General features: G+C 33.5%; 1 protein-coding gene across 2 annotated transcripts in view; it reads right to left on the bottom strand.

The window, feature by feature from the left end:
- The window catches only part of CCDC91 (coiled-coil domain containing 91), a 292221-nt gene that overhangs the window by 108607 nt on the left and 155856 nt on the right, over positions 1 to 27758 (bottom strand). For both annotated transcript variants that reach the window (XM_069489816.1, XM_069489817.1), the window contains one exon: positions 23077 to 23184. In XM_069489816.1, coding sequence (XP_069345917.1) covers positions 23077 to 23184 — 108 coding nt within the window. The remainder of the gene's footprint in view (positions 1 to 23076; positions 23185 to 27758) is intronic.

Below are 27758 nucleotides of genomic sequence, written 5' to 3'. Positions count from 1 at the left end.
AAGCATCTTATTTCTTGCATGATAGATTTCAATTTAAAATTTCACTTCTTAATAACTCTCTTAAATTAAATATATGTGGAGAATAAAGAAAAGTGAAGTATGTGGTAAGAGTAAAACAATTTTATGGCTAGCCACAATCTGCTAACATGTAACTATATACATTTGGGACAATAATTAGCAGTTAATAAAATATGTTTTTCCTGGCAAATAAATGGTCTCAAGGCATACTTTTTCTACCTATTTTATAAGAATGAGAATCAAATGACCCTGATGGTATGTTAAGAATAGATTAGAATAATAACTCCAAAACTCTTATAAAAGTAATAAAATTAGTATTGTTAGTGTTTTATAACTACTGTTATGTGAAATTAAATAAGAGACAAAAAAGAGTAGTATCTGCCGTTAATTCTTATAAAATTTTAATTTTGATACCTACTCTTTTACTTCCTGTTACCAATATAAATATTGGTGTGAGAACTACTAAAAAGTATTGAATAGAATATAACTTGACAAATTGTTTGAATCTATCAGAAACAAAACTTTGATTATTTTGAGGTGATTATAGTACTTTTGGATATGATGTTTAAAATGATAACCAGAATTCCTCAATATTTGCCTAAATGGATAAATATATTATATGATTTACATCAAGCATTTTGCAGGTCCTAAAGCGATAGAGTGATAGATGCGGATATAGGTTCCACCACCCTACTTTCAGGGAGTATATTAATATCCCTGAACTGTATATTAATATCCCTGAGTATATTAATATCCCTGAAACAAAACTGCAATAATAGACAAGTAGCACAGTACATGTATAGACAAATCAGAAAAGCACCACAAGTGCTTAAGCATCCTTAAAAACTCATGTCAACCTTAAATATAAGCAAATAGAGACAAACTTACAAAGTATGCCAGTCAGGATTCTCCAGACAAATAGAACCCCAAAAATATGGGGAGGGGAAGAGGGAGGAGGAAGGGAAAGGGGGGAAGGGGCAGAAGGGAGAGGGAGAGATTGTTTTTAAGGAACTGGCTCACAGGATTGTGGGCACTAGCAAATACAAAATCCTTAGGGCAAGCAGGCAGGCTCAACACTCAGGTAAAATTTCTATGTTATGGTATTGAGGAAGAATTTCTTTTTTTTTTTCAGGAAACTATAGTATTTTGCCCTTAAGGTCTTCAACTGACTGAATGGGGCCCATTCATATTATTGAGTGTGACCTCCTTTTACTTAAAATCAATTGATTATAAATGTTAATTACAACTATAAAATACCTTTACATCAACACCTAGACTAGTATTTAACCATACAACTGGCCACTATATTATAGCTTAGCTAAACTGAGATAAAATTAAACATCACACAAACCTAATGAGTTTTACTTATTAAATTAACAGTTTTTGTTGGTAAAAGCTTAGTGAATAATCACCCTCTTGTATTGCTCGTGATTTATAAATTGTTATATATACAGTTTTCTGAGGTCATAAAATAATAATAAAATTAAGGAGGAGGAGGAAGAGAAGAAAGGTTCTTGCCATATAATTAATAATTTCACTTCTGGAAATCTATGCTAATAAAAAAATTGTAAAATAGGAAAATAACATATGGGCAAAATTATTTATTACCACATTTTATATACTAGAAAAAAATTAGGAATAACCTAAGCTTCCTATGGTAGGAAGCCACCAGTGAAAAGTTGCTTAAGAACTAAAAATACATTTTATATTCAAAATTGTTTTACTCAGTGACTCCAAAATTGGAAATAAAATATTTGATAAAAATTTCATTGCCCTCAGTAAGCTTCAGGGTACTGAAGAAAAAAAAAAAAAAAGAACTTAAAATGTATACTGGCAGTACTGTTAAGTGAAAACAGGAAGATTTTATATAATCTATAATTACAACTATGGGGAAAGGAACAAATTGATGGGAAATAGAATAACATAAATGGTTCTTAAGTGGTGGGATTGTGGGTTTGTTTTTATTTTTTTATTTTTCTTCTTTTACCTTTCATTTTCCAAGGGACATGTAAACTCTGAAGGCAACAAACTGAAACCTCCTCGAGGGTAAAGACTTATTTGCTATTACTATCTCTAGCACTTAGCAGTGTCTGATATATACAGATGGAACATAAATATTTTCCTAATGATTATTACACCTATAAAATTGGGAAAAGAAAACAACAACATTTTAAACAATTTATGTACAGTTTTAGTTTCTACATTTCGATTTCATTTTCATTTAGAGCTATGTGGGCATCAAAGTCCAGCTGATAACAGTGCTAAAATATATCCATTTCTGTAACAGTTTCAAGTCAACTGAAATGTCAATTTCTATTCATGCACACACATACCAGAAAAATTTCACCTAGAACAAAACTGTGAATAAATCAAATTTTCTACATATTTTATAGATAACAGAATATATAAAAGGGTATAGGCACTTTCAAGCAGATTTAAAAACAGAGATGCTAATCTATGGAGTAAATAAGTTCCATTATTTGAGTCAAATATTCGTTGTGATCACCTGCTCAATTTACATTTGACATTTTCAAAAACTGGGTAGAAATTTGCACCTTTGTAGTTTATTTTACTGGAGAGGAAAAAAAAAAAACACCATGAGTAAAACTAATGTTATAGAATGTAATATTTCTAAGAATAAAATTTATAATACCTGTTTAGTAAAGATATTGAAATGCAGTAAGAGACTGACAAATGCCCAGAGTATTTGTTTCTGACATAAAGACTATGGCCCATTGGAGTTTTACAAGGGTTAATGCTAAAGTGAAAATAATAATACTAGGACTTTAGGTAGCTGTAAACTAAACCAGCAATTTAGCTGGATGGTAAAACGGAAGAAGAAATGCCAAAAAGTGTGACCAAAGAAGCAGCATTTTTTTTTTAAGTCCATGCAGTGCAAGGAATTAGCATAGTAATAGGAACATAATATTTGAAATCACAGATATGAGCTCTTCTTTATGCCAGCTGTGTGATTTGGGCAAGATACATAATCTCTTTAAGCTATAGTTTTGTTATCCATAACATGGAAGAAATAAAGCCTATCTCAGGATACGAACTATATTATAGGGATTTAGTAATCTGTCTGTAAAGCAAGTAATACAGTATAATCCATAGTAGACAATAACTGTTACTAACACTTTTTAAGGAGAACTTTAAAAATTTAAAATCTGTTAAAGGTTGTTTTTATTTATACATTTTATAGCATAATGAGAAAGTAGTGTCTCATTCAATCTATAGTTTTATTTCTGATTTAAATTACTTATTTAAATTTTATGAATGTTTTCTAGGCATTTGGCAAAGAGAAGCTTTGTTATTTCTATCAATTTCTCCAGTGTAAGACAAAGTACTCTACTAGTAAAGTACCAATGAAAAAGAGTTGCACAGAGAGAGATCTTTGGAGATCTGAGAAAGGTTCCCTCTCCTGAGTTTTTGCCTGAGTACTGACCAGAGTATATACATGTGAAAAATACAGCCAAGAAATGAAAACAATCTGAATTTCCTTCAGTAAGTGAATGAATAAAGTGTGACACATCCACACCATACAATGGAGTACTACGCAGCGATGGAAGGAATAAACTATGAATAAATGTACAACATGGATCCATCTGAAATATTTTATACTAAAAGAAAAAAAAAACAATCAAAAGGCAATATACTTAGTATACAGCATGGGGACTATAGCTAAGAATACTGTACTGTATGCTTGAAATGTGCTAAGAGTAGCCCTTATATGTTTTCACCACACACACAAAAAGCCAACTCTGTGAGGTGATAGATACGATATGTTAATTAGCTTGATTGTGGTAATTATTTCACAATGTGTGTGTGTGTGTGTGTGTCTCAAAGTGTCATATTTTACATCTCAAATTTTGACCTTTATTTGTCAATTATGTCTCAATAAAGCTAGGGAAAAAGAAAAAGTGAATCAAAAGAAGGCAACATATTATTTGATTCCATTTATAGATTATTGAAAAGGTATAATGATAGGGACATAAAATGAATCAGACATTGCCAAATATCAGGGATGGAGAATAAGACTGGCTACAAATAGCACAAGGAAATATTTTGGAGTGACAGAATTCTTTTATATTCTGATTGTGGCAGCAGTTACATGACTGTGTTTGTCAAAACTCACATGACTATACTTTCAAAAGGATAAATTATACTGCATTCAAATTATGGCTTTTTATAATGAAAAAATAAAGAAAAACCAATAACCACATATTTTGAATGTAAAGAACTGTGTGGAAGTAAATATCCTAAATTCCAGGCCCAGTATCTAGAAGCTCATACAGATTCCTATGGCCATTATTCAAGGTACTGAACATTCAAGACAGAGCAAATGCTAGTGAAGATAGGTAAGAAGATGGGTAGAGAGGCTCGAGAGATCCAGATACATGCACAGAACAGGATGAGACCAGAGGCCCCCAAAGCAACATAACTAAATGCAAAAGATCAAGACCAACAGGAGAAGGTCAGTTCATATATGTATGCCTAATAATCATATATATTCTTATATATAATGTCATAAATATGATATGTGTGTGTACAATCATTGTTAAGCTATAGATGGATGTGTCTGAGTACTGACAAGACACTCACCTTGACCAAACAGATTCCTCTAAACGCTCTTCTCCACTAGGCCTCTGTTCTTGCTAGACATGCTTACCTCACTTTTAGCAAGAATCCTACTTAGTAAGTTTGGAGGGAATCCCCTGACTTTTTGATATTTGATCAAATTCTTCATCTCCCATCCTTGCCATCTGCTCATCCTATCCTGCCTTCAGCAAGAATTCTCATAGGCCAGTTTAGCAAGAATTTGCCCCTACCCTTGATATACACTGTTACTAATTTTCCATACACCCACTCACCCTCACCCACTCTTTGTCTATAAATCTTCTCTTATTCTTATTGTATTCAGAGTTGAGCCCAATCTCTTCCTTCTATTGCAATACTCCAGACACAGTATCACAATAATCTTGAATAAAGTCTTCCTTTGCATTTTAGTAAGTGTCAGAATAATTTTTTCGTTAATAGTACACATACACACACGCGCGCGTGCGCGCGCACACACACACACACACACACACACATCTATACCCCTTGATTACACACAGGAAGATTTTTGGTAGGAAAGAATTGGTAAAAGGAAAGTTCAATTCCCAAAACACCCCTCTACCTGTATATGTCAAGCCAGTGCAGTAACAATGGTAACAGGATAGTGGTACAACCCCTTCCTGTCAAAAATAATGCTGTAAAAACATAATACTTAATCAGAAGCCTATTAGATATAAAGGCATTAGTGCCTTTTTTCCTGTGTAAGATTTTTGAAAGCCCCAAGCATGAACTGGATGGAGAGTGCTATGTAGGTGCTGACTCCTCATCAAAATGTAAGTTCGAAAAGCCATTCCTGCTTAATGATAAATTATCTCATGACTGAGTTTCCAAGAAAAAAATCATTATTCAGTACTGATTATTAAGAAAGTATCCTAACAACTATATTCAATAGCTTTTGTAGTAAACAATATCAGGAATAAAATTAGACTTAGTTTGTAAAATATGCCAAAACTCCAGAAAATAATTTGAATATTGCCTTTTGCTGACTTTGTTCTTGTTTATTAATATCGTATCTTCCATACTGATCATAACCCAGGTATGGGGAAACTGCAACCTTAAGGCCACACGTGGCCTTCTAGGTCTCTAAGTGCAGCCTTTAGACTGAATCCAAATTTTACAGAATACTTTTATTTTTATTGGTACACTTTTGTTTATTATATTTTTATTTTAGTTTCAAAATGAACATATTTAAAATACCAAAGAATAAAATAAGTTTCATGAAATAATCCTCCCAGAATGACCAGCACAATTAGAACAGTAGTAAGCCATAAGGTCTAAACTGACAGTTGCTCATGATTTAGTTCTAACTTCCTTCTCCTGACTGGCACCACTACTGCAAGAGGCTGGTTGGCTAGAGTTTAGGGGGATCGAGCATGCTAGTCTGTTACCAGCTTTTGACAACTGTGTACTGTGTTTCTGTCTGAAGTGGAATTTGTGAATAGTTGCACAGCTTGATAGTGTTTTTTAATTCTGTCTGCTTAACAGCAATCATGTCAAAGACCAAGAGAAAGGTGAAGGAAGAAAACAGATTTCTTAATGAGGATTGGGAATTGCAATATTATCTTGTTTCTGCTAAAGGTAAGATGATTTGCTTGCTTTGTGATACTGCAATACCAAGATTAAAGAAGTTCAATGCTCATCAGCATAACACGCATAAGGAACACAAATATTTTGAATTAGAGGGAGCAGCGCAAAAGGTTGTATTGAAGAAATAAAAAGATGAAAAGCAAAAGCAAAGACCATTCTTTCAAGCAGCAATAAGACCTGGAAATAATGTCACTGAAGCAACTTATAAAGTAGCTTACATACTCAGGAACAAAGGGAAGCCATTCAGTGATAGAGTAATTGTGAAAGAATGCACTGTCAAAGTTGTAAGGATGCTTAGACCCTGATTATGTTTCAAAGTACAAACAACTGCCTCTTCTGAGAAGAACCATAACTGATTAGTAGCATGAATTAGCTTTAACTTTACAGAAGAACATCATAGACAATGCTTCAGAAGGAAAATATATATTATTCAATTGCTTTGGATGAATCAACTGATACTACTGTGTTGGGACAGGTTTTATACTTCACTTGGATCATAACAGATTTTCTTTGCTACAAAGAGTTACTTGCTTTGGGCACTCTTGCAAAAAGAACATGGGGAATAAACATCTTCAACAACTTTTAAGATAAATGTCATGAAGTTTGACTGAATTTGGTAAGTTTAGTGAGTGTATGTACAGACAGTGCACCTTCCATAACAGGAAAACATGAAGGGTTTATTGCACAGATTAAAAAAGTATTAACAGATCCAAATGCTCTCATTTCTTTTCATTGTATCTTGCATCAGCATAATCTCTGTGCTAAACCTACTATTTTAAGTGACACTTTGCAACAAGTTGTAAGTATTGTTAACTATATTCCTGCAAATGCAACACAGCATCATCAGTTTTTGTGACATGCTGAAGTTGAATGATGAGGTATTCGGTGTGGATTTGCCCTATCATTCTAACGTGAGTTGGCTATCACAGGGACAGGTGTTAGCCAAAATGTTATCTCAGAGAGAACAGATAGTTAAATTTTATAAAGAACAGAATCAGCAATGTGAATTATTGAAAGAAGATTTCTATAGGAATGCAGAATTTCTATGTGATATCATGTCAAATCAAAATGACTTAAATATTTCAATGCAAGGTAAAACTAAGTCTATATATGATATGTGGCAAAAAAAATTCAAGCATTTTGGGAAAAGCTATCTTTTTTCAAACACTTCTTCTTCAAAAGTAAAATTTTGGATGGACATTTTCCCCAGTTAGCAAAGGTCACTGATGAGCAAGATGACAGATGCAAATCATGTGAAGAATACGCAGCTGTTACAGACAGCTGGACAGTTGGACAGTGAAGTTTTACTGACTTTGAGAATCATGACATCACACTCAAATTAGCATTTCAGTCTCACCTAGTTGATATCACCAAGGCCCCTAAAGAACTACAGATGGAAGTGATTCAGCTCTCAGTAGATGACATTTTAAAAGCATTATTTGATGCTAAAAAAGATTGAATTGAAATATGGAAAAATGCAGTAGAATATCCATGCCTTCGGCAACATGCCTGAGAAACGCTTTCTTGCTTTTCAACCACTCACTGCCACAAATCAACATTCTCCTACCTCACCCAAATCAAGGTGCCCTTAAGGTCACAAATGACTGACACCCATCTAGCGGATCACTGAAACGGCAGACCTCCATGCTGCAACCAAATATTCAAATGCTTTTCAACAAAAAGCAGACACAAAAAAGTCATTAAAAGGTTAGTTAAGTTTAATATGAACAAAGAGTTTTCATTTTTGTAATTATTAAGTGCATAGTAGTTCGATTTTTACAAAATAATGTACATTTTTAAGTATATCTAGTTGAAGTTTCTTGAATGTGTTCTTATTTGATTACAGCTGAATTAATGCGGCCTTCCAGCATGAAAAGGTTCCCCACCCCTGTCGTAACCACTATATGTTAACATAGATGAGAACAAGAATTTTTTCAGGCAGAGAGATAAACTTTGACTCAAAGTATTTTTTTTTTTTCCATTCTTTAAATCAATTTAAGTAAGTATAAAGCTTTCTTAATGTAATTTATTCATTCTTAAAGGCTACATATAAATCAATATTGCAAATAAAATATTTTGCAAGTTTTTATAATGAGTTCATAGATATTCATTAACAATAAAACTTGCTTTAAAATACCCATTTTAAAATATACTTTACAAACAAATAATTAATATTTTAAACTGGTTCCTAAACTGGATCCAAAGACATGAATCTTAAAGAAAATTGGAAAAAATAATAAAAAGTAGATAAATCCTAAAGTAGACTAGGAAAAAAAATAACTTCAGTATCTTAGCCTACAGTATACATTACCAAAATGTTAGCTAATTATACTTGAAACCTTTGAGTTATCGCCATGTGTGTTCCATATTATCTGGCTAGTAAGAAAAATTATCTTCCCAAAGACAAAAAAGACTTCAATTTTTCAGTTTGAATGCATTAAACAAGGAAAAGTGGCTTTCTCATTGTTTCTAGGAGATTCCCATGTGGAGTAGCTCATTTGTTTGTGATTTAACAATATTGCAATGGCTTTTTAGGTACTTTCTTGCCCTAAGTTCTTTACTCTATGTTCTTTTCTCTCTGTTTCTTTTCTCTACATTTAAGGTGCCAAGACCACAATATTTTTCTGTTCTGCCCAAGCAGAATGAGAGTGGGTGTCTTGTAACAATCTATCATTACCAATTTTCCTTTAAATGAATGCAAGGGAATATTTTAAAGCATTCCCGTGATCTGGAGATGTAATGACTGATACTCAGATGAAAAGCCAAGGGTGATCAAATGCCGGTGCCATACAGAAAAGAGCCACATGATATGCACGAGACCAGGCATAAAGCACCCATTCCTTAATTTAAATTAAACCCAGATATGATTTATTCAGGTTGAAAAATATAATTTTTAAATTAATACAATTCTTTAAATGCTGGAGTATTTTTGATCATTTCAATTAAATTTTTAATACTTTCACACATTAATATTTAGATCTTAATTTATATCTACTGTCAAACTAAAAGAAACTTTCGCCTTCCTCTTTCCCCATACACAGACAAAACATGGACTTTTTACTTGCTTGGGATCCAAACTGTCTGATTTATTGCCTATACTCATTTATCATTACAATATTTTTCAACTTTTTAAACTTTGCTGCAGATTTCTAGATGCGTATACTTCCAAGATAAATTTGGGGTTTTAAAAAATATATGACAAATGAGTTTTGATGTATTAAAATAATGGTAGCTGCTATCAACAAATAAACCCCAAAATCCCAGTGACAACACACATAAGTTTCTTACTTATTCAGGGAGATGTTCCTGAATGACATATTCATTCCATGTGATAATTCACAGACCCAATCCTTCCACCTGTGCTTCTGCCATTGACAAAGATTTTAATATTTTCTCTACCAGGCAGAAGGAGGAAGAGATGGCAGAGAAAATGCATTTATCATTTTGGTCAGGCAGTGATACTTCCACTTACTAATCATTAGTGAAAACTAAGCTACTTGACCTTCGTTTACTCTCCAGGAAGATCATAATATAAATTAAACTGTTGAATTTGAAAAGTATGTTTTATACCAATTGTTTTAACAGAGGCAAAAGCAGGCTTTTATGAACTGCAATCACTTGACGGAAGCAAGGGAAAAGAATGCCAGGGGTAGCAGCAACTTGCCAGTGACAACTCTATACCAAGTAAGAGGAAGAAAAAATTTTGGTGTGCAGTGAGCTATCCTTAGCAGGATGTACAAAAAATAAATTCAAAAATAAATTATAAGATCATCAGAGTAAAATTATAAGACATCAAGGGTAAGTAAAAGTATTTAAAAACAAACAAAGGGAAAAGATAGATTATTTCCAAAACATCAGCAATTAAACCAACATTAGGCATCTCATAAACAATAACAGAGATTTAAAGGCAATGGAATAATATCTGCAGGGGAAAGCAACTGCTCTAGAATTTTATATAGTACTGAAATATCATTTACCAATTAATGATATAACAAAAATTTTCAGAAAAATATTAATAAAGTTTACACTTTACAATTGACACATGAGGAGGAATTAGAAAGCAAGATGCAAAAGGGAACAAAAAAGTTAAAAATATGAAGGTAAAACCCAGTAAGAGCTCTAGGGAAAGAATGATAATTTTTTTCTTCTACTTCCACAGTTTCTTAGTTGGAAAGGACGTCTGCAACAAGAAAGTTCAAAAAAAGAAAAACAAACAGAAATTTATGAGCATGTATATTTCCTATATATATGGGAGATACCCAGGGATTGAGTAGTTCTCCAGGAAGTGGCTTTGAATTCTAGCTTATATTGGATCTTCAACAAAGAACCACTAATTTTTGGTGAAATAAGAAGACAAAGGAAAAGGACTTTGAGTCTCTAGAGGCAGCAAATTGTGGTAAGGCAAAAAAATGACAGATAAAGTCTAGTTAGTAAAGCTTGTTATTGTAGTTTCCTCTAGTACCATATCCAGGCCAATAAGCATCTAAGGTTATCTTCAGTGGTTAACCTTTGTTCTCCCTGGTAGACTGGATGCAGTCAGGGAGGGGATGGTGGCAGGATACCTTTTGTCTTTCTACATCTATGTCCTGTTTTTGGGCAGAGAGCTTTCCTGTATCTGCTTTTTCTTAACTGTATTCAAGTCAACAATTCTTCATATTTTGGGGTGGCATATTCTGATCATATAAAAAACAATGGTAATATTTCAGGGAAATTTAAGAAAAACTCAGAACTAAATATAGTCATTCATCACTTAATAATAGAGATACGTTCTGAGAAATGTAATGTTAGGTAATTTCATCCTGCAAACATCATAGTGTATACTTACACAAACCTAGATGTTATAGTCTACTACACAACTACTGCTTCAAGGCTATATCCCTGTACAACACGTTACTGTCCTGAATACTGTAGGCAACTGTAACACAATAGTAAGTATCTGTGTATCTAAACATATCTGCTATGGTTTGGATATGGTTTGTTTACCCCCACCAAAATGCATGTTGAAATTTGCCCAATGTGGTGGTCTTGGGAGGTGGGGCCTAGTAGGAGGTGTTTGGATTATGGGGGTGAATCCCTCATGAGTGGCTTGTTCTCATGAGAACAGGAGGTCCTGTTGCCAGGACTGTGAATGAGTTCTTTTTGTTGTGAGAATGGATTAGTTCATGTGGAAATGGATTATTTTTTGCAAGAGTGGGTTGTTACAAAGCCACAATGATCCCTCAGGTTTTCTCCTTTTTGCACATGTTCACTTGCTCCTTGACTTCCTCCATCATGTTGTGATGCAGCACAAAAGCCCTGGCCAGAAGCCAGGGCCATGCTCTTGAACTTCTCAGTCTGTGGAACTGTGAGCTAAATAAACCACTTTTCTTTATAAACCCAGTCTCAGGTATTCTTTTATAGCAACATGAAACAGAGTAAGACAACAGCTAAGCATAGAAAAGGTACAGTAAAAGTATGCTATCAAAGATAAAAAATGGCATAGCTGTATAGGGCATTTGCATGAATGGAGTGTGCCAGACTGGAAGTTGTTCTAGGTGAGTCACTGAGTGAATAATGACTGAAGCCCTAGAACATTACTGTGCCCTCCTATAGACTTTACAAACACTGTACACTTAGGCTACATTAAATTGATGAAGATTTTTCTGTCTTCAAAAATAAATTAATCTTAGCTTATTATAAACTTTTTAACTTTTTAACTCTTGTAATAACAATTAGCTTAAAACACACTGTACAGCTGTACAAAAATATATTCTTTCTCTATATCCTTATTCTATAAGCTTTTTACTATTTTTATTAAACTTTTTTGTTAAAAACTTAGACTCAAACAAACACATTTTGTGTTAGCTTAGGCCTACACAAAATGAGGATCATCAATATCATTGTTTTCCACCTCCATATCTTGTCCCACTGGAAGGTTTTCGGGGGTAATAACATGCATGGAGCTATCATATCCTATGATAACAATGTCTTCTTCTGGAATACCTTCTCTGGAAGGACCCGCCTGAAGTTGTTCTTGAGAAAGTATCACTTTTTTCAAAAATATGTCCATGGTGGTTTGCTCAGTTTGTTTCTTTTTTTCATCATAGACTGGCATGAGTAACACAATGTGCTATGATGTTATGATAGCTACATCACTAGTTGATACAAATTTTTCAACTCCAGTAGGATCTTATAGGACTACCGTCTTATATATATATAGTACGTTGTTACTGAAATGATATGTTATGCAGCATGAGACTGTACTAAATAATTATGAGTACAGGAAGGCAAGAGTAAAAACATGATAAAGTCTGTCTAATGTTGGTCCTTTATGGAAGGAAGAGGAAGTGAAATATGAAACATAAGTCAAGACTTAGCTCTATTTGTAACTTTTTCCCCAAATATAAAAGTTCTAGAGCATATATGGCATAATAAAATCATCTATTAAATCTTGTTACTATCAATAATGTCACTTTTGCATTTGCTCTATTAAATTGCAAAAATTATAATTAAAATATGTGCTATAGGAACTTCCAAAATCAATGAGGTAAAATAAATCTCCAAATTTTATAGGAAATCATATGCTTTTGAAAAAACAAACAGCGACTATTAATAGATTAAAAATGTACACTTTTTTCAAAATAGAAAACTTAAAAAATCTGCAATAATTTATGAGTGTATTATTTCTTGTATTTCAGGAAAATAGACTTTACATAAATGTAGCCACAAGGAATCTGTGATTACATAACAATAGCCATTAGTTATTGAGCATTACTATACACTACGCATTGCTCTCCACTTAATCCGTTCATAGCATCTATGAGGTAGGTAATACAATTAACCCTAATTTGGAGATTTAAAAAATGAAGCATAAAGAAATTATATAGTTGTCCAAATCCAAATAAAGGATAAAAACATGATGTAAGGAGGCTTCTTACCGCACAAAATGTCAAAAATTCCCATGTACTTTTCCACCAACCTATCCCTTTAATTACTTTGAGGCTAATGACACCTTAAACAAATGGGGTAATGGGGTTCTTTTAAATTTCTGAAAGTTGAATAGTGGGAAATTAAGAATGAGGATTGCTAGATATGAGAGATAGAAAAGCAATATTAAAACAGTGTTTCTCAGACTATAACTATATATATCAGATGTTATATATCAGATATATATATATCAGATGATAACTATCATCTGATATGCCTGTTAAAAATACACATACATGGGCTCCAACTAAATCATAAAGAATCAAAATCCACAGGGGAGAAGCCTGTTAATCTGAGTAGTAACCAAACATCACCAATATTTTCATTATCAAAAAAATTTGGAAAACTTGCCCAAAATAATGTTTCCTAACATTGTAAAAACTATAGAATAACCTAGATTCTTGTTAAAAATACAAAAGATTGAAGTACATGAATAGACTGTTTTTGTAAATTAAAAATAGCTAAATATTGCCAATTTCATATGGTCCAACCTCATATATTCCTTCATCCCACTGGATGTACAACATCAGACTTTGAAGGAAAGGGAGCATTATTATGTAGTCCAAGGAATGTTCATTATAAAGAAAATTTGAGGAAAAATTAACATAAAGAGAAAATTTAAGAGGTCAAGGTCCTAAAATCCTCCAAGTTACACCAGTTTCACTCCTTCTAGAGTAGAAGTGGGCAGGCTTTGGTTCTCAGTTCAAATCTAATCTGTACACTGACTTTGCAAATAAGCTTTTATTGAAACACAGCAATGTTCATTCATTTGTACATTGCCTATGGCTGCTTTCTCACTCACTACCAGATTTAAATAGGAGCAACAGAAAACATAAAATAATTATTTTTTGATCCTTTTTGGAAAAATTTTGCCAACACTCTTTTAAAGCAACCACTAAAATACAAAAAGAATTATAGATAATAAGCCAACAAAGGACATAAAATGATCCAAAGACATCAAAATACCCAATGCAAAAGTAAACAGAAAAAGAGAGAGGAAAACAATGAACACAAGGAATAAACAGAAAACAATGAGATGATACATTAACAATGAAAAATATCAATAATCACATTAAATGTAAAGGGTTTTCAAAACAGGATTAAAAATCAGTGACTGTTGGACTGGATAAAAAACAAGATGCAAATATATGCTTCCTACAAGAAACCCATTTTAAACATAAAGGCACAAACTGATTAAAACTGTAAGGATGGGGAAATATATCACACTAACAATATTCAAGATAAAGATAGAGAACTTTTAATAATATCATATAGAGTAGACTTCATAGGAAAGGATACTACCTGAGAAAGAGATTGGTATTTCGTAGCAATAAATGAAAAACTCAATGAAGAGGACATCATAATCCTAACTGTGTACCAAATACAAATGTGTCAAAACTACTGGGAAAAAAATTAAAACCTGATACAATGGCAAGGATAATTAATCATATACATAAATATAGTCAGAGATTTCAACACCTGCTTCTCAATGACTGGCAGAACAAGTAGACAGGAATTCAGTAACAATATAGAAGACCTGAACAAGACAATCAAAAAACTTAGCCTAAATAATATTTATAAAAAATTCCACTTTACTCAGTAGGGATGGAATAAAAAATAAAAATAAAAAAATAATTCCACCAACAGCAGAATGTACAATACTTTCAAGTAGATAACGAATATTTACCAAAACAGACTATATTCTGGGCCATAAAACAAACCTCAAAAATGTATTCAAACCACATGAAGTATGTTCTCTGTCAGCACTGAAATGAGATTAGAAATCAAAAAAAGAAGTACATCTGGAAACACCAAAATATTTGGAAACTAAATAAAATGCTTCTAAATAGCCTCATGGTAAAAGAAAAGATGAATTTAAAATTATTTTTAATTGAAAATGAAAACAAGGCATTTGAAAATGTGAGACATGCACCCGCAGTAGTACTTAGAAGAAAATTTATATTATTAAATGCCTACATTTAAAAAGAAAGGTCTTGACCGAACAACCAAAGCCTCTGCTTTAAGACACTGGAATAAATGTAAATTGAAAGCCAACTAAGCTACAGAAATTAAATAATAAAGGTTAGAGAAGAAATTGGCCACACAGAAATTAAAAAAATAAAACTCAATAAAGTCAAAAGATGGTCTCTGAGAAGCTAAAGAATATTGATAAACCATTACCAAATAATCAGTAAAATAGAAAGAAGACATAGATTATCAATATCTGTACTAAGATAAGAGATATCACCAAAGTTTGTAAATATTTTAAAAGGCTAATAAGGGAATATTATAAAAAACTTACACATGTACCTATACAAAGATAAATATGTATACACATTTTAATTAATGTGGCATCTATTCCTGAATAAAAACTAGGAATAGAAAGAAAAAAACATAATAAAGTACTTCAACAAAAATAGTTATAGCTAAAATTATGTCTAATTATGAAAAACTGAATGCTTTTTTCTTATATTCAAGCAAAAGGCAATGATATCCATTTCTCATCCTTCTATTTTAACATTAGAGGTTCAGCTAGTGCAATGAGAAAAAGAAATAAAAACCATGAAGATTAAGAGGGGAGAGGCAACAATACCTTTATACTCAGAAAACATATCTATGGGCCGGGTGCGGTGGCTCACTCTTATAATCCTAGCACTCTAGGAGGACAAGGCAGGAGAATCGCTTGACCTCAAGAGTTCGAGACCAGCCTGAGCAAGAGTGAGACCCTGTCTCTACTAAATATAGAAAAAGTTAGCCGGGCATGGTGGCGAGCGCCTGTAATCCCAATTACTTGGGAGGCTGAGGAAGGAAGATCACTTGAGCCCAGGAGTTTGAGGCTGCTGTGAGCCAGGCTGACATCATAGCACTCTAGCCCAGGCAACAGAGTGAGACTCTGTCTCAAAAAACAAACAAATAAACAAATAACCCATATCAACATATGTATGTATAAAATCCTATGAACTGTACAAAAAATGCTGCTAAAGCTAGTATGTAATTTTAGGTGATTAAGGAATATAAGACTGATATCAATTATATTTCTATGTTCTAGCAAAAAGCACTAGATAATTGAAAAAGAAAAACTATAAAAGTTAAACTAGCATAGAAAAATAGGATCATACAAAGTATTAAATTAAAATCACGAAAGGCAGAAAAAGTAAAGAAAACAAAAATAGAAACAAAGAAAAAGGGCAACAAATAGAAAATAAATGTGGTAGATATTAATTGAACTATATCAATAATCATTATAAATTTTCAATGGTGTATGTACACCAATTAAAAGATGAAGAGCAGAAAACATGATCCATCTATATGGTGTCCACAAGAAATCGACTTTAAATATAAAGGCACGTGTAGATTAAAAGTAAATGGACATGGAAAGATATATCATGATAACACTAATAGTAAAGCACTAATATAAACAAGCACAAATAGCTATATTAATTTCAGAAACAGCAGACTTCAGAGGAAAGAAAGTTGTCAGGGATAAAAAGAGGTATTACATAACAATAAAGGTGTCAATTCTACAAGAAAACATAACAATCCTTAACATGTACGCACCTAACAACAGAGCATCAAAATATGCCAGGCAAAAACTTACAAAACTGCAAGAAGAAATAGATGAATCCATTATTACAGCAGGAGACTTCTACACTCCTTTATCAGAAATGGACAGCTCTAACGGGTAGAAAATCAGAATGGACATAGTTTAATTCAACACCACTAAAGTCAACTCAATATAATGGAATCTATAGGCTGCATTCAATAACAGCAGAATAAACATTCTTCTTGAGCTCACAAAGAACATTCTCTAACATAGACCATGTTCTGCACCATAAAACAAACCTTAAGAAATTTAAAAGAATATAGGCCGGGCGCGGTGGCTCACGCCTGTAATCCTAGCACTCTGGGAGGCCGAGGTGGGCGGATTGTTTGAGCTCAGGAGTTCGAGACCAGCCTGAGCAAGAGCGAGACCCCATCTCTACTAAAAATAGAAAGAAATTATATGGACAGCTAAAAATATATATAGAAAAAAAAAAAAAAAAAAAATTAGCCGGGCATGGTGGTGCATGCCTGTAGTCCCAACTACTCGGGAGGCTGAGACAGGAGGATCCCTTGAGCCCAGGAGTTTGAGGTTGCTGTGAGGTGACGCCACGGCACTCACTCTAGCCTGGGCAACAAAGTGAGACTCTGTCTCAAAAAAAAAAAAAAAAAAAAAAAAAGAATATAAACCACACAGTGTCTGTTCTCAGACCACATTAGAATTAAACCAAAAATCAGTAACAGGTAGCTAGAAAATCTAATAATACTTAGAGATTAAACAATGAACTAAATGAAAACACAACTAATCAGAATTTGTGGGATGCAGCAAAAGTAGTGCGTAGAGGGAAATTTAGAGCTTTAAATGTATATATTAGAAAAGAAAAAAGATCCAAAATCAATAATCTAAGATTCCACCTTAGGAAATGACTATAAATAGTCTCCTTATCAATCAACATCTACTGCCTCTCTTGTAATTCCACAAAGTCTGGTTTCTGTTTCCTTAATACCACTCAAAACCATCAAAATCTCTCTATTCCCATGCATGCACCTTAGTTTGGGCCACCAACATTCTCACTTGGATAACAAAAATAGTTGTTTAACTGATTTATGTGCTTCTAATTTTCTTTCCCAGCAATTCAATTTTTATACCTTAGCTAGAGTAGTATTTCTAAAATGTAAATTTGAACAAATGTCACTTCTCTGGTTAATGCCTTTTAATAGCACCCAATTTCCCATGAGAGAGTGTGGCAGACAAAGTCCTTTATAAATCTTCCTATGGCATATAATGATTTGACACTTTTTTTTTTTTTTTTTTTTTTGAGACAGAGTCTCACTCTGTTGGCCCAGGTAGAGTGCAGTGGTGTCACCATAGCTCACTGCAAACTCAAACTCCCAGGCTCAAGTGATCCTCCTGTCTCAGTCCCCCAAGTAGCTGGGACTACAACTATGCACCACCATATCTGGCTAATTTTTCCATATTTTGTAGACACGGGGGTCTTGCTCTTGCTCAGGCTGGGCTCAAGAGATTCTCCCATGTTAGCCTCCCAGAGTGCTAGGATTAAGGCATGAGTCACCACACCTGGCCCATTTGGCACTTTTAAACAGCCTCATCCCTAACATTTATATTTTCTCAACTGAAGGATTTTAAATATGTTATTTCACCTACCTCTCTCATGCTAAACTCTCAATTCTGACCTCACTTGATTCATGAACTTTGAGAGAACACATTATTAGTCCAGTAAATCTTCCTTTACCTAATACAAAGGATCTATATACTCTTGAATGTACTCTCATATAACTATTTATTCCATCATAACTTATCACACTATTTTGCAATTGTATCCTCTGTTTCTATTGTTTATGAGGACTACGTCTTATTCTCTCACTCACCGTTATATCCCTATAACCAAGAATAGTGCTGTCAGATAAAAGTTCCTCATTAAATAAGGAGGAGAGAGTGACTGTGATACAATAAGACATACATATTTGGGTTTTGTCCCTGATTTCCTAAAACCCTTGGAAATTCCAGGGTGATAAGAGAATCTTTAACATGCTAATGTGAAAACTTGTGGCTGAGGACTCCTAGAAAACTTTAAGATCAGAATAGGAGCTAATCATCAGAAAACGCAAGACAAAAAGAGAGGGTTGAAACTTTCAGCTCCATCCCCTCAATATCCAATGATTTAATAAATTTTGCCTATGTAATGGAACTTCTATAAAACCCCTAAATGAAGGGATTCAGAAAGCTTCTGGGTTGTTGAACACATCCAGGGAGTGGGAGAGGGCCAGGTGCTGTGCCCAGAGAAAGCATGGAAGTTCCACACAGCCCTTCCTCCTATAACCTGTCCTGTGTATTTCCTCCATCTGGCTATTCCTGAACTGTCTTTTACAATAAACCAGAAAACAAAAGAAAAATGTTTCTCTGAGTTCTGTGAGCCATTCGAGCAAATTATCAAACCAGAAGGGGAAGGCGGTTGTCGAAATCCCTAACTTCATTGTCAAGTCAGACAGAAATGTGGATAACTTGAGGACCCAGTACTTGCCATGGCATCTGAAATGAGGGCAATCTTCTGAGACTGAGCCCTTAAAACTTGTGGAGTTGGACACTAACTCAGAGTTAGTCTCAGAATTCAACTGAATTGGAGGAGACATGTTGGTATCCAGACAGTTGGAGAACTGGTTGGTGTGGATGTGTTGTAAGTTGAAACAGTACAGAGGAACAAATGGTTTGGTGTAGTATTCATATATCACAATGGCTCCAAAGTAAATTTTTAAAAATATAAAAGAGGTTCTTTGACATCAATCATAACAAAATATGAACTACCAATAAAGAGCCTTTCTTCTGTTCAATGGAAATTAGAAAACCTGAGTCCTAGCCCTGGCTCTAATACTAGATATACAAATGATCTTTGCTGAGATAATGAAGATGATAATACAGCCAATACCAACTAAACACCTAGACTGTGCCAAGCTCTATTCTAAGCACTATGCAAATGTGATGTCATACAATACTTACAACAACACTTTGAGGTAGGACTTTCTTGTGTATCCCCTTTAGAGATGAGAAAAAGAAGACACAGAAAGGTTAAGAGACTTGTCCCAATTACCGTTAAGTGACAAAGCCAGGGATCAGATTACACAGTCCGACTCCAGAGTGCATGCTTGTAACTACTTTTTGTGTTAACTTGCTTTTCCCTTAAATTCTTAATTGGAAAAAGAGAGAGAGAGAGCACGTAAGAAAGAGAAATAGTTGAACTAAATGATTCCTAAGGAACCATCTAGCCATTACATTTGCACTTTTCTCAAAAATATTTCCTTCTTTGTTGTTAAATTAACTTATTTCAAGTTTCAAATAGCATCTCTAGAAATATGATTTTATAAAACAAATATGGGATCATCATTTCTTTGTTTTTTCCCTGAGTCTGTTGCTAGGTAGTCATCACTGCTGTGTTTTACATGGTTTTACTTACTAATCATAACTTCTTTCAGGCTTTGCTTTTTAAATAATATTTCATTATACTATCATACTATATTAGTATGATGAAGATTATAGGACCTTATGATCTATAAAGATCCTGCAGTAACCTTGAGTGCTCTTCACCAAGTATTTCTAATCAACAAACAGGGGATATCCTTTCCATTTATTTAGATCATTTTTAATTTCTCTCAGCAATGATTTGTAGTTTTCAGTGTACAAGTTTTTGACAATTTTGGTTAAACTCATTCCTAGGTATTTTATTCTCTTAGATGCCCTTGTGAATGGAATTGCTTTCTTAACTTCCTTTCCAATTCTTCATTGCCAGTGTGTAGCAACACAACTGATTTTTATGTGTTAATCTTTTAACCTGCAACTTGGCTGAATCCATTTAATAACTGTGCAGTTGGCTATTTATGACAAGGCATTACAAGAGCAAGACAAGCTCACATTGAATTCACAGAAAAAAGACAATTCACAAGCATCAAAGAAGATTTAAAAGTTCAGAAATTTGAGAACTTGCATGGACAACCACTTCTCTGCTTCAATTTATGAAAGAAACAACTGAGAATGTCTTTCAGCAGTGGAGACCAAACATATTCAGCCTTGCAGCAGGTATTAAACCAACTGCATGTTAGTCACACGCACTGTTAAAAACTCAATGGATTAAAGTATTTCCAAGCAGAGACTCAATAAAGCTATGACTGCTCAGTGTATACTTTCATTTGGACTATATGGTTCGGGGAAAAGAGACCACAGGGATTTCTTCCATCAGGTTTGATAAAATGAATATCTGCAATCAAATAAAAAAAAGAGAGAACCAGGAAGGCAGACAAACATGAAGTGGAAAGCATATAAATATATTAAATCCAGGAAGTAGTTATCTAAAACAACTGTGGATATGTCTTTAACAAATAGAGCAGACTATCATAAGATATACAAGATCCCAAAAGAATCATTACCTTGAACTGTGACTATATGATACCTAAAATGACCCTTGTGCCCCCAATTTTTTATAGACAGGAAGCAGGCTGAGAAAGGGTATAATCTCCAATATCCATATTAAGTATAGCTAACAAATATACTGAACAATGTACAACCTAAAAGAACAGAGGGAACAATGGACTAGGAACCTTGTCTCAAAACCCTGAAAAGAGAATCATGGTAAACCAAAGATCAATCCCTACTCCTAGGGCAGAAATTTTTATTTAATCTGTATAACGAGATTTTAAAATTGCTACATACTAATGGTAGCTGTGCATCTTTGATTCTTTGCCTTTTCTATTGGGAATGTTTACAGTTAATACTCTACCTTTGTCTCACCATTGTATATTAGATGTGTTAGGGGTAAACAACTTATATTTTAGTTTCTAAATTCTTCAGGTTGAAAGGGACCATATGGGGACCTGAGAAAGTAGAGACTGCAGTACATTATTCCCCTCCTATCACCCAGAGAGTCTGGACTTTTGAGTTTGAGGCCATGGCTAGATGGGAACTTTCAGATTTTCTTCCATGGAGACAAGATATGTTAATTTGCCTGTGAGATGGAAACTTCGAATATTTGGAGACCAAAAGAGCAGAATGTGTCTATTAGTGATGTTCACCAAATATTACCTCCTCTCTCCCCTCCAGGTTCATGGTAGGATCTCCCTATTTGGCCCCATTATGATTGGGTGGGGCCATGTGGCTATAAATTAGGATTAGATGTGTCATTTCCAGTCCAGAGTGTTTAATTACTGATATGAAATCTAACAGGGCTCTCTTTCACTCTGCAATGATACCAGGTAATGTTCCACATTGGAATTATACCCAATTCCTAGGGTGAGGACAACATGAGACAGAGCTCCAAGACAACCTTCAATGTGTATGCAGGATAAGTAAAATATTAACTTTTGCTGTCTAAAGAGAGCTGAGGGCATAACCAAGTGTACCCTGGCTAATAAATGCCTTATGCTATTTCACAGTTCTATAATCTTATTTCTTCTCTGTGATTTCTTTTTATCCATTCGTATAGTTATATACTTCATACCTCTAACAGCCTGGTATTACACTACCCAAATAGCATAATTGTTACATGAAATTTATAAAATTCCCTGTGTATTTCCTCTTTCAAGCCATTTATTAAAATGACATTGAAAAATATTTCATGATTGAACCCACTCTTGGGTATGGGGTGGTATATTTATACATCTCTATTTAAATCCTATGCCTAATTTTATTTCCTAATTCCTAGTAAATTTTCTTCCCATAATATAAAACAGATCCCTTAAATAAAGTTGATTTAATTTTCACCTACCAAGTTTTATATTATTAAAAATTGTTGCTAGGATCTTATTGCATACATTATTTATACTATGACTCATCCATACCTTCCCTTCAACTGATTGTTTAATGCAAAGCAGCTAGGCATTCAGGCCTTCTAAGATATTAAAACAAGAAAAGAAAAAAATTAAATAGAAAGATTCAAACAGAAACCATTGCCTATATGGAACAACAGGTAACTCAAACATATATAAGTGCTTTAAACATTCAAATGTTATTTATAAATCTTAAGTCATGAAAAATCATTTACGTCCCATAGTGCATTCCTAGTTATGTATCTCTTTGCTTCTGTTGGTAAATATTATTATAACCCAGAAATTAACATAAGAATAATCATTAATTTGGGAGAGACCCATATACTTCAGACCTTTAGTCCTATTTTGAGTCTACCATAAAATTCTCAAACTTTGAGTTTACATAAGCATGTTTTTTTCTCCAAAATACACCAGGGAAAGCAAATGGAACGAAACTGAATAAACAGTTATAGAGCCCTCAGGGGAGGGGAGTCAGGGGAAAAGTATAAATATATAATGGATATGCACTTTTATTACCTGAGCATTTAGCAACTCCTCACACTTGTGTGCTTGTTTCTCAATTGCAGAAATGTACTGTTTTTCAATGGCTTCTACTTGTTGCTTAACTGAAGACTGCAGTAGTGCCTAAAAACAAGGAAAAAAAGTCATTTGGATCACAGACAAAACTTGGAATCTACCGTTGGCATGGGAATTTTCTTGACAGTTGTACATATCTGAAATATGATACTCTTCAGCATTATAAAATATATATTTGTGAATATTGAAGCACATTTATATATAACACTACGTTAGGCTTTTCATTTTAGGTTTTTTTCTATTGCCAAGATTACAGTTTTTTGGCTCACATGTTCCTTCCACACACCTTCTCCTTAAAAAAGGCTAAGTCATAGAAGATGATAAAGAGAGTGAGCAGTTCTGTTAAATATAAATTCAGTTTTCAGTGAAGACCACACAGGATGAGGAGCGTATGAAAGCTGCTGAAAGAAAAAAAAGAAAAAAGGGGGAAAAAAAAAAGCCAGACATATTTCACTGGCTGACAAAACTCCACATCCTCTCGGCACACTGTAATATCCCATGGGCCAAGCATGATCTTCAAGACCACAAGTCAAGTAAAAGCAGATGGAAACTCTGAGCAACTTCAAACATAAAAGAACTGCCCCCCAGGAAGTTCACGCCCCTAATGTGAAAAGGTATAAGTCTAAGTGTGTAAGTCAGAATCTCAAGGCAGTATTCATAAAAAGTAATAAAACTTGGGAGACTGGACAAACTTAACTGGGTAGTGTAAATGCTGGAACTTAAGTCAGTTAAATATAAAGACGTTACCACTGTTCTAAGGAAAGCCAAATCAGCATTTGAAGATGTTCCACCCACTCATTTCCTTATTGGAGATGCTTAAAATATTATCTTCTTTCTTTTTCTTTTTTTTAAACTTTATATGTTATACTAACGTATTCCCAATATCTTACATGCTATTTATAAATCCTAAATCGTTCTAAAATATGTACTCAACCATATACATAAGAACTCAAGCAAATATTCTATTTTTAAAGGTCTATCTGGATAATAAACTACTCATAATCAAAATAGAAAGTTGAAACAGACACATGTCTTATAGAAAACAGACCATTGGCACATTCACCAAGAAAAGAAAAATCAGCCAAATCTCTTAATCTCTGTTTTGAAAATAGATTTACTTGGTTGGAAACAACATGCATTAAGATGCTAAATAAATAAGCATGTATTTTAAAAACTGAGACAAAAATATTTTTAAAACTTCTGGATAAGTCTCAAATTTTCAGATAATTAACTTTCTTTTGCAAATGTTAGACTGTCTGATGATGTCACTACTTCTACAATTCGGTCTTTGTCAATATGAAGCTACAGAATTACCCTTAAATTAGTAAAGAAAAATAAAGCTCTGACTGAGGTTTAAACAAAATATAAGGAAATGCTTACTACTAGAACTGCTTTTATACAATAAGTATCTTCTACAGATTCCATAATGATTAATTTATATAAGGCACCAAAACTTGATTTTCTTAAGCTATGACTAGATAATGTAAATCTCTAATTTACCTTTAGCAAAATATGCTATTTGTTAGACTTCAGAAAATTTAAAGAATGATATAGTTATAGAGCATTCCTTTGGAATAATCATAGCATCTTTCGTAAACAGAAAAATGTCATTCTTTTTTGTGACTTGGGTGTGACAGAATTATTTTGCTTAATGGAAGGAACTGTTTTCACTTCCCTATTTACAAGGGTTCCAAATAATCCCATAATCTAAATGTCCAATCGTGAATTTTTAGTAGATTAGATCCTTTGAAGGACAAGTAAATTAATAAGATAAAATAATATTCTCTCTCCATAATTAAGAAAGACAATTTGAATGGTATTTTTTCCTCTAATGATTGATTTGTACACCATATACTCATTTTGTTTGCAATGTCAAGGAGGATGGTCAACTAAGAACCAAAGCTGTGATTATGGAGCATGAAGAAAAGCTATGCAAGAGTAACTGGCCTCTTATATAATTCAAATGTCTCATCTTAGCCCCATTCAGTCATTTGAATCTATACATTAATAAAAGGAACACAAAGGTAGGTACATGAAGATTTTTTTAAATCTTTCTTCACTGAATTCTGCCTCAGATTGAAGGCAAACATTCTCTTGATAATCACATACTATAGATATTAATATGTGCAGGCTGCAGATCAGAGAAAGATGTCCCAAGCCTTCCTGTAAGGCTCATCTTGATACACAAAGAACATTGAATAGATAAGAATAGCTGGAGCATAGAAGCGGAGTTAAGAGTGGAGGAAAATGGTAAGGCAGGAGGCTGGAAAAGTAGGCATCTGTCAGATATTAAAAGACCTTGTATGCCACAACAAGGAGTTTAAAAATTTGGCCTATACTACTCAACAGTGGGATTATTAGTGCTGTACATAGTCCAAGCAAATGAGGTAATTTCCAAAAACTATTCCTACTAGTAGATTAACTATTAAGGACATACTTACAAATACATATTGGTGGTACTGTCCACCTGCGTTTATGGCTTGCTCTATTATTATATAACTAAATATTTACCTTCCACTGTAATATGCTATAATGATTGTCTTTAAATTTCTCATAAATTTTAAGTATAAAAATGAACAGTATTCTTATCATTTACTAATTTATTGTTCTCCTCTGTCATTATCGCTACAGATACCAAAGACAAGGAAAACTTCCTTGGGCCTATACAACACTATATAAGGATACATGAAAGAATAAATTCCTTTCTAAACTATTTTAAACTATTCTCAACACACATAAAGCATTAGGACGTCACGGGATACGTAGGGAGAAAAACCAAGATGTATGCCAACATATTCTGTATTGAAAACAACCAAGGGCAGGGAATGTTTTGTTGATTTTCAACATATTTACATCTTAGTCACAGTTCTAGCAAAGATTTACAGTATTTTACCAGGGGCCTTAACTCATTAACTTAAGGAGAATTATTTATTACAATTTAAGAATGATTTTAAAGGTATGAACAAGAGTGTAGGTCCCTTTAGTACACAATCTATATCTTCCTCATCTTTATATACTACACACAGCTTCTTACAGAGTGCCTTGTACATAGTCACAAATGTAATAGTTATTTGATTAACAAGGCTCCTTGTGTGAAAACTGATATTAAGAAAATACATAGTATCAACAGTACCAATATTTACTGGAACTTTCACTAAGCTTCAAATTATAACTCCCAAGTCCGGTTACCAAAATTGTTACTAAGTACATTTAATCCCTACAAGAGATCTCAATTTTTTAAGTTACTATTTTAGACAAGAAATATCCATTCTTTCTACTCCACAGGCTCAAATGCCAGTAAATAAAATAGTGTGAAGGACTACTGTGGGAAGGAAAAGTATGTTATAAATTCTACAATTATTAGACTCATAGAAAACAAAGATATGAAATAAACAATGATGCTGCCCCAACACATACCAGTAGATGCATATTTCTACGGTGGAACTGAATATATGCTGGAATTTAAGTGGCATAAGAGAAGTACAGCCAAAATGGACTACTGCAATCCACACTACACTCCATTGTCCCAACAGATCCACAGCTTTTCCTTCTGGCTTGAAATAGCCCAATTCCCACAGATCTGATTCCAGCTTCATCAAATTAAATTACTTGTCCAGATTTCCAGAACAGATGTGTGTCAAGAACCAGATGGTGTCCGAAACATTAATATCATGTTGGTATTTATTACATGACCCTAAAATAACACTGTGCAGCTAATTGTAAGCAAAAATAATTAGATTATTTTGAAAGTCACAAAACATTTTATCTATTGATTAAGTCATACCTTATAAATGGAGAAAAATATAAAGCTATGGAGCAAGCTGTTTAGTAAAGATAACGTGCCACTAGAATTTAAGCCCTAGGAGAAGAGGAATCTGTGTTTAACTCAATGATATACCCAAATGTACCTATAACAGTGTCTGCCACATAGAAGATATTTTACAAATACGTTGAAAAACTAAATAGATGGATCATGATTTTGGCAAGCCTGATTATTTTGCCTTGTTATAGAAAAATAAAATTAAAACAATAAATTAAAACATTTATGTTGATTCTGTCTGTAATTACACACTTAGTTCAGCTTACTAACTACAGTAGTACAGACAAAACAATTGTAAAGTATCATCTGAAATCAAGCACAATCTCACCTTTCTTGGAAAATTATCACAATTTGCTTTTCAAACACATATTTTTTCCTATCTTTATTTCAATCTTTTTTCATCTAACTTTTCCCATCTTTAACTACAAATCAAATGAGCAAAACTGAAAGATATCTGCAAAAATGGATGTTAAAACTGTGAAAGGGATACATTTACGTTTTTTCTGGTGTAAGCCTTCTTTTTGAGCAAAATATTACTTCAAATTTTGCAAGGATATTAAATTGTTAGCATGTCATAATATTTCCTTAAAAATTGCAAACATACTGTAAGTCAGTCTGTTATTCAAAACCAGAACCTACTTGAGTGGGACACATTAGTAAAAATGATGGCTTTCAGGCATTTTACTGAATCCTTCATTTATCTTTCTCTCTGAACTTTACATTCTTGCCTTACAAATAAAGACACAGACACTGTGGTTAAGAAATGTGTCCAAAATCACATGAAAAGACACAGTGGAACAAA

Source organism: Eulemur rufifrons, chromosome 16 (assembly GCF_041146395.1).
Source record: "Eulemur rufifrons isolate Redbay chromosome 16, OSU_ERuf_1, whole genome shotgun sequence".
In the NCBI taxonomy this organism is placed as follows: domain Eukaryota; kingdom Metazoa; phylum Chordata; class Mammalia; order Primates; family Lemuridae; genus Eulemur; species Eulemur rufifrons.
The sequence above is the reverse complement of the archived record's forward strand: the minus strand, read 5'-3'. Positions and strand labels throughout refer to the sequence as shown.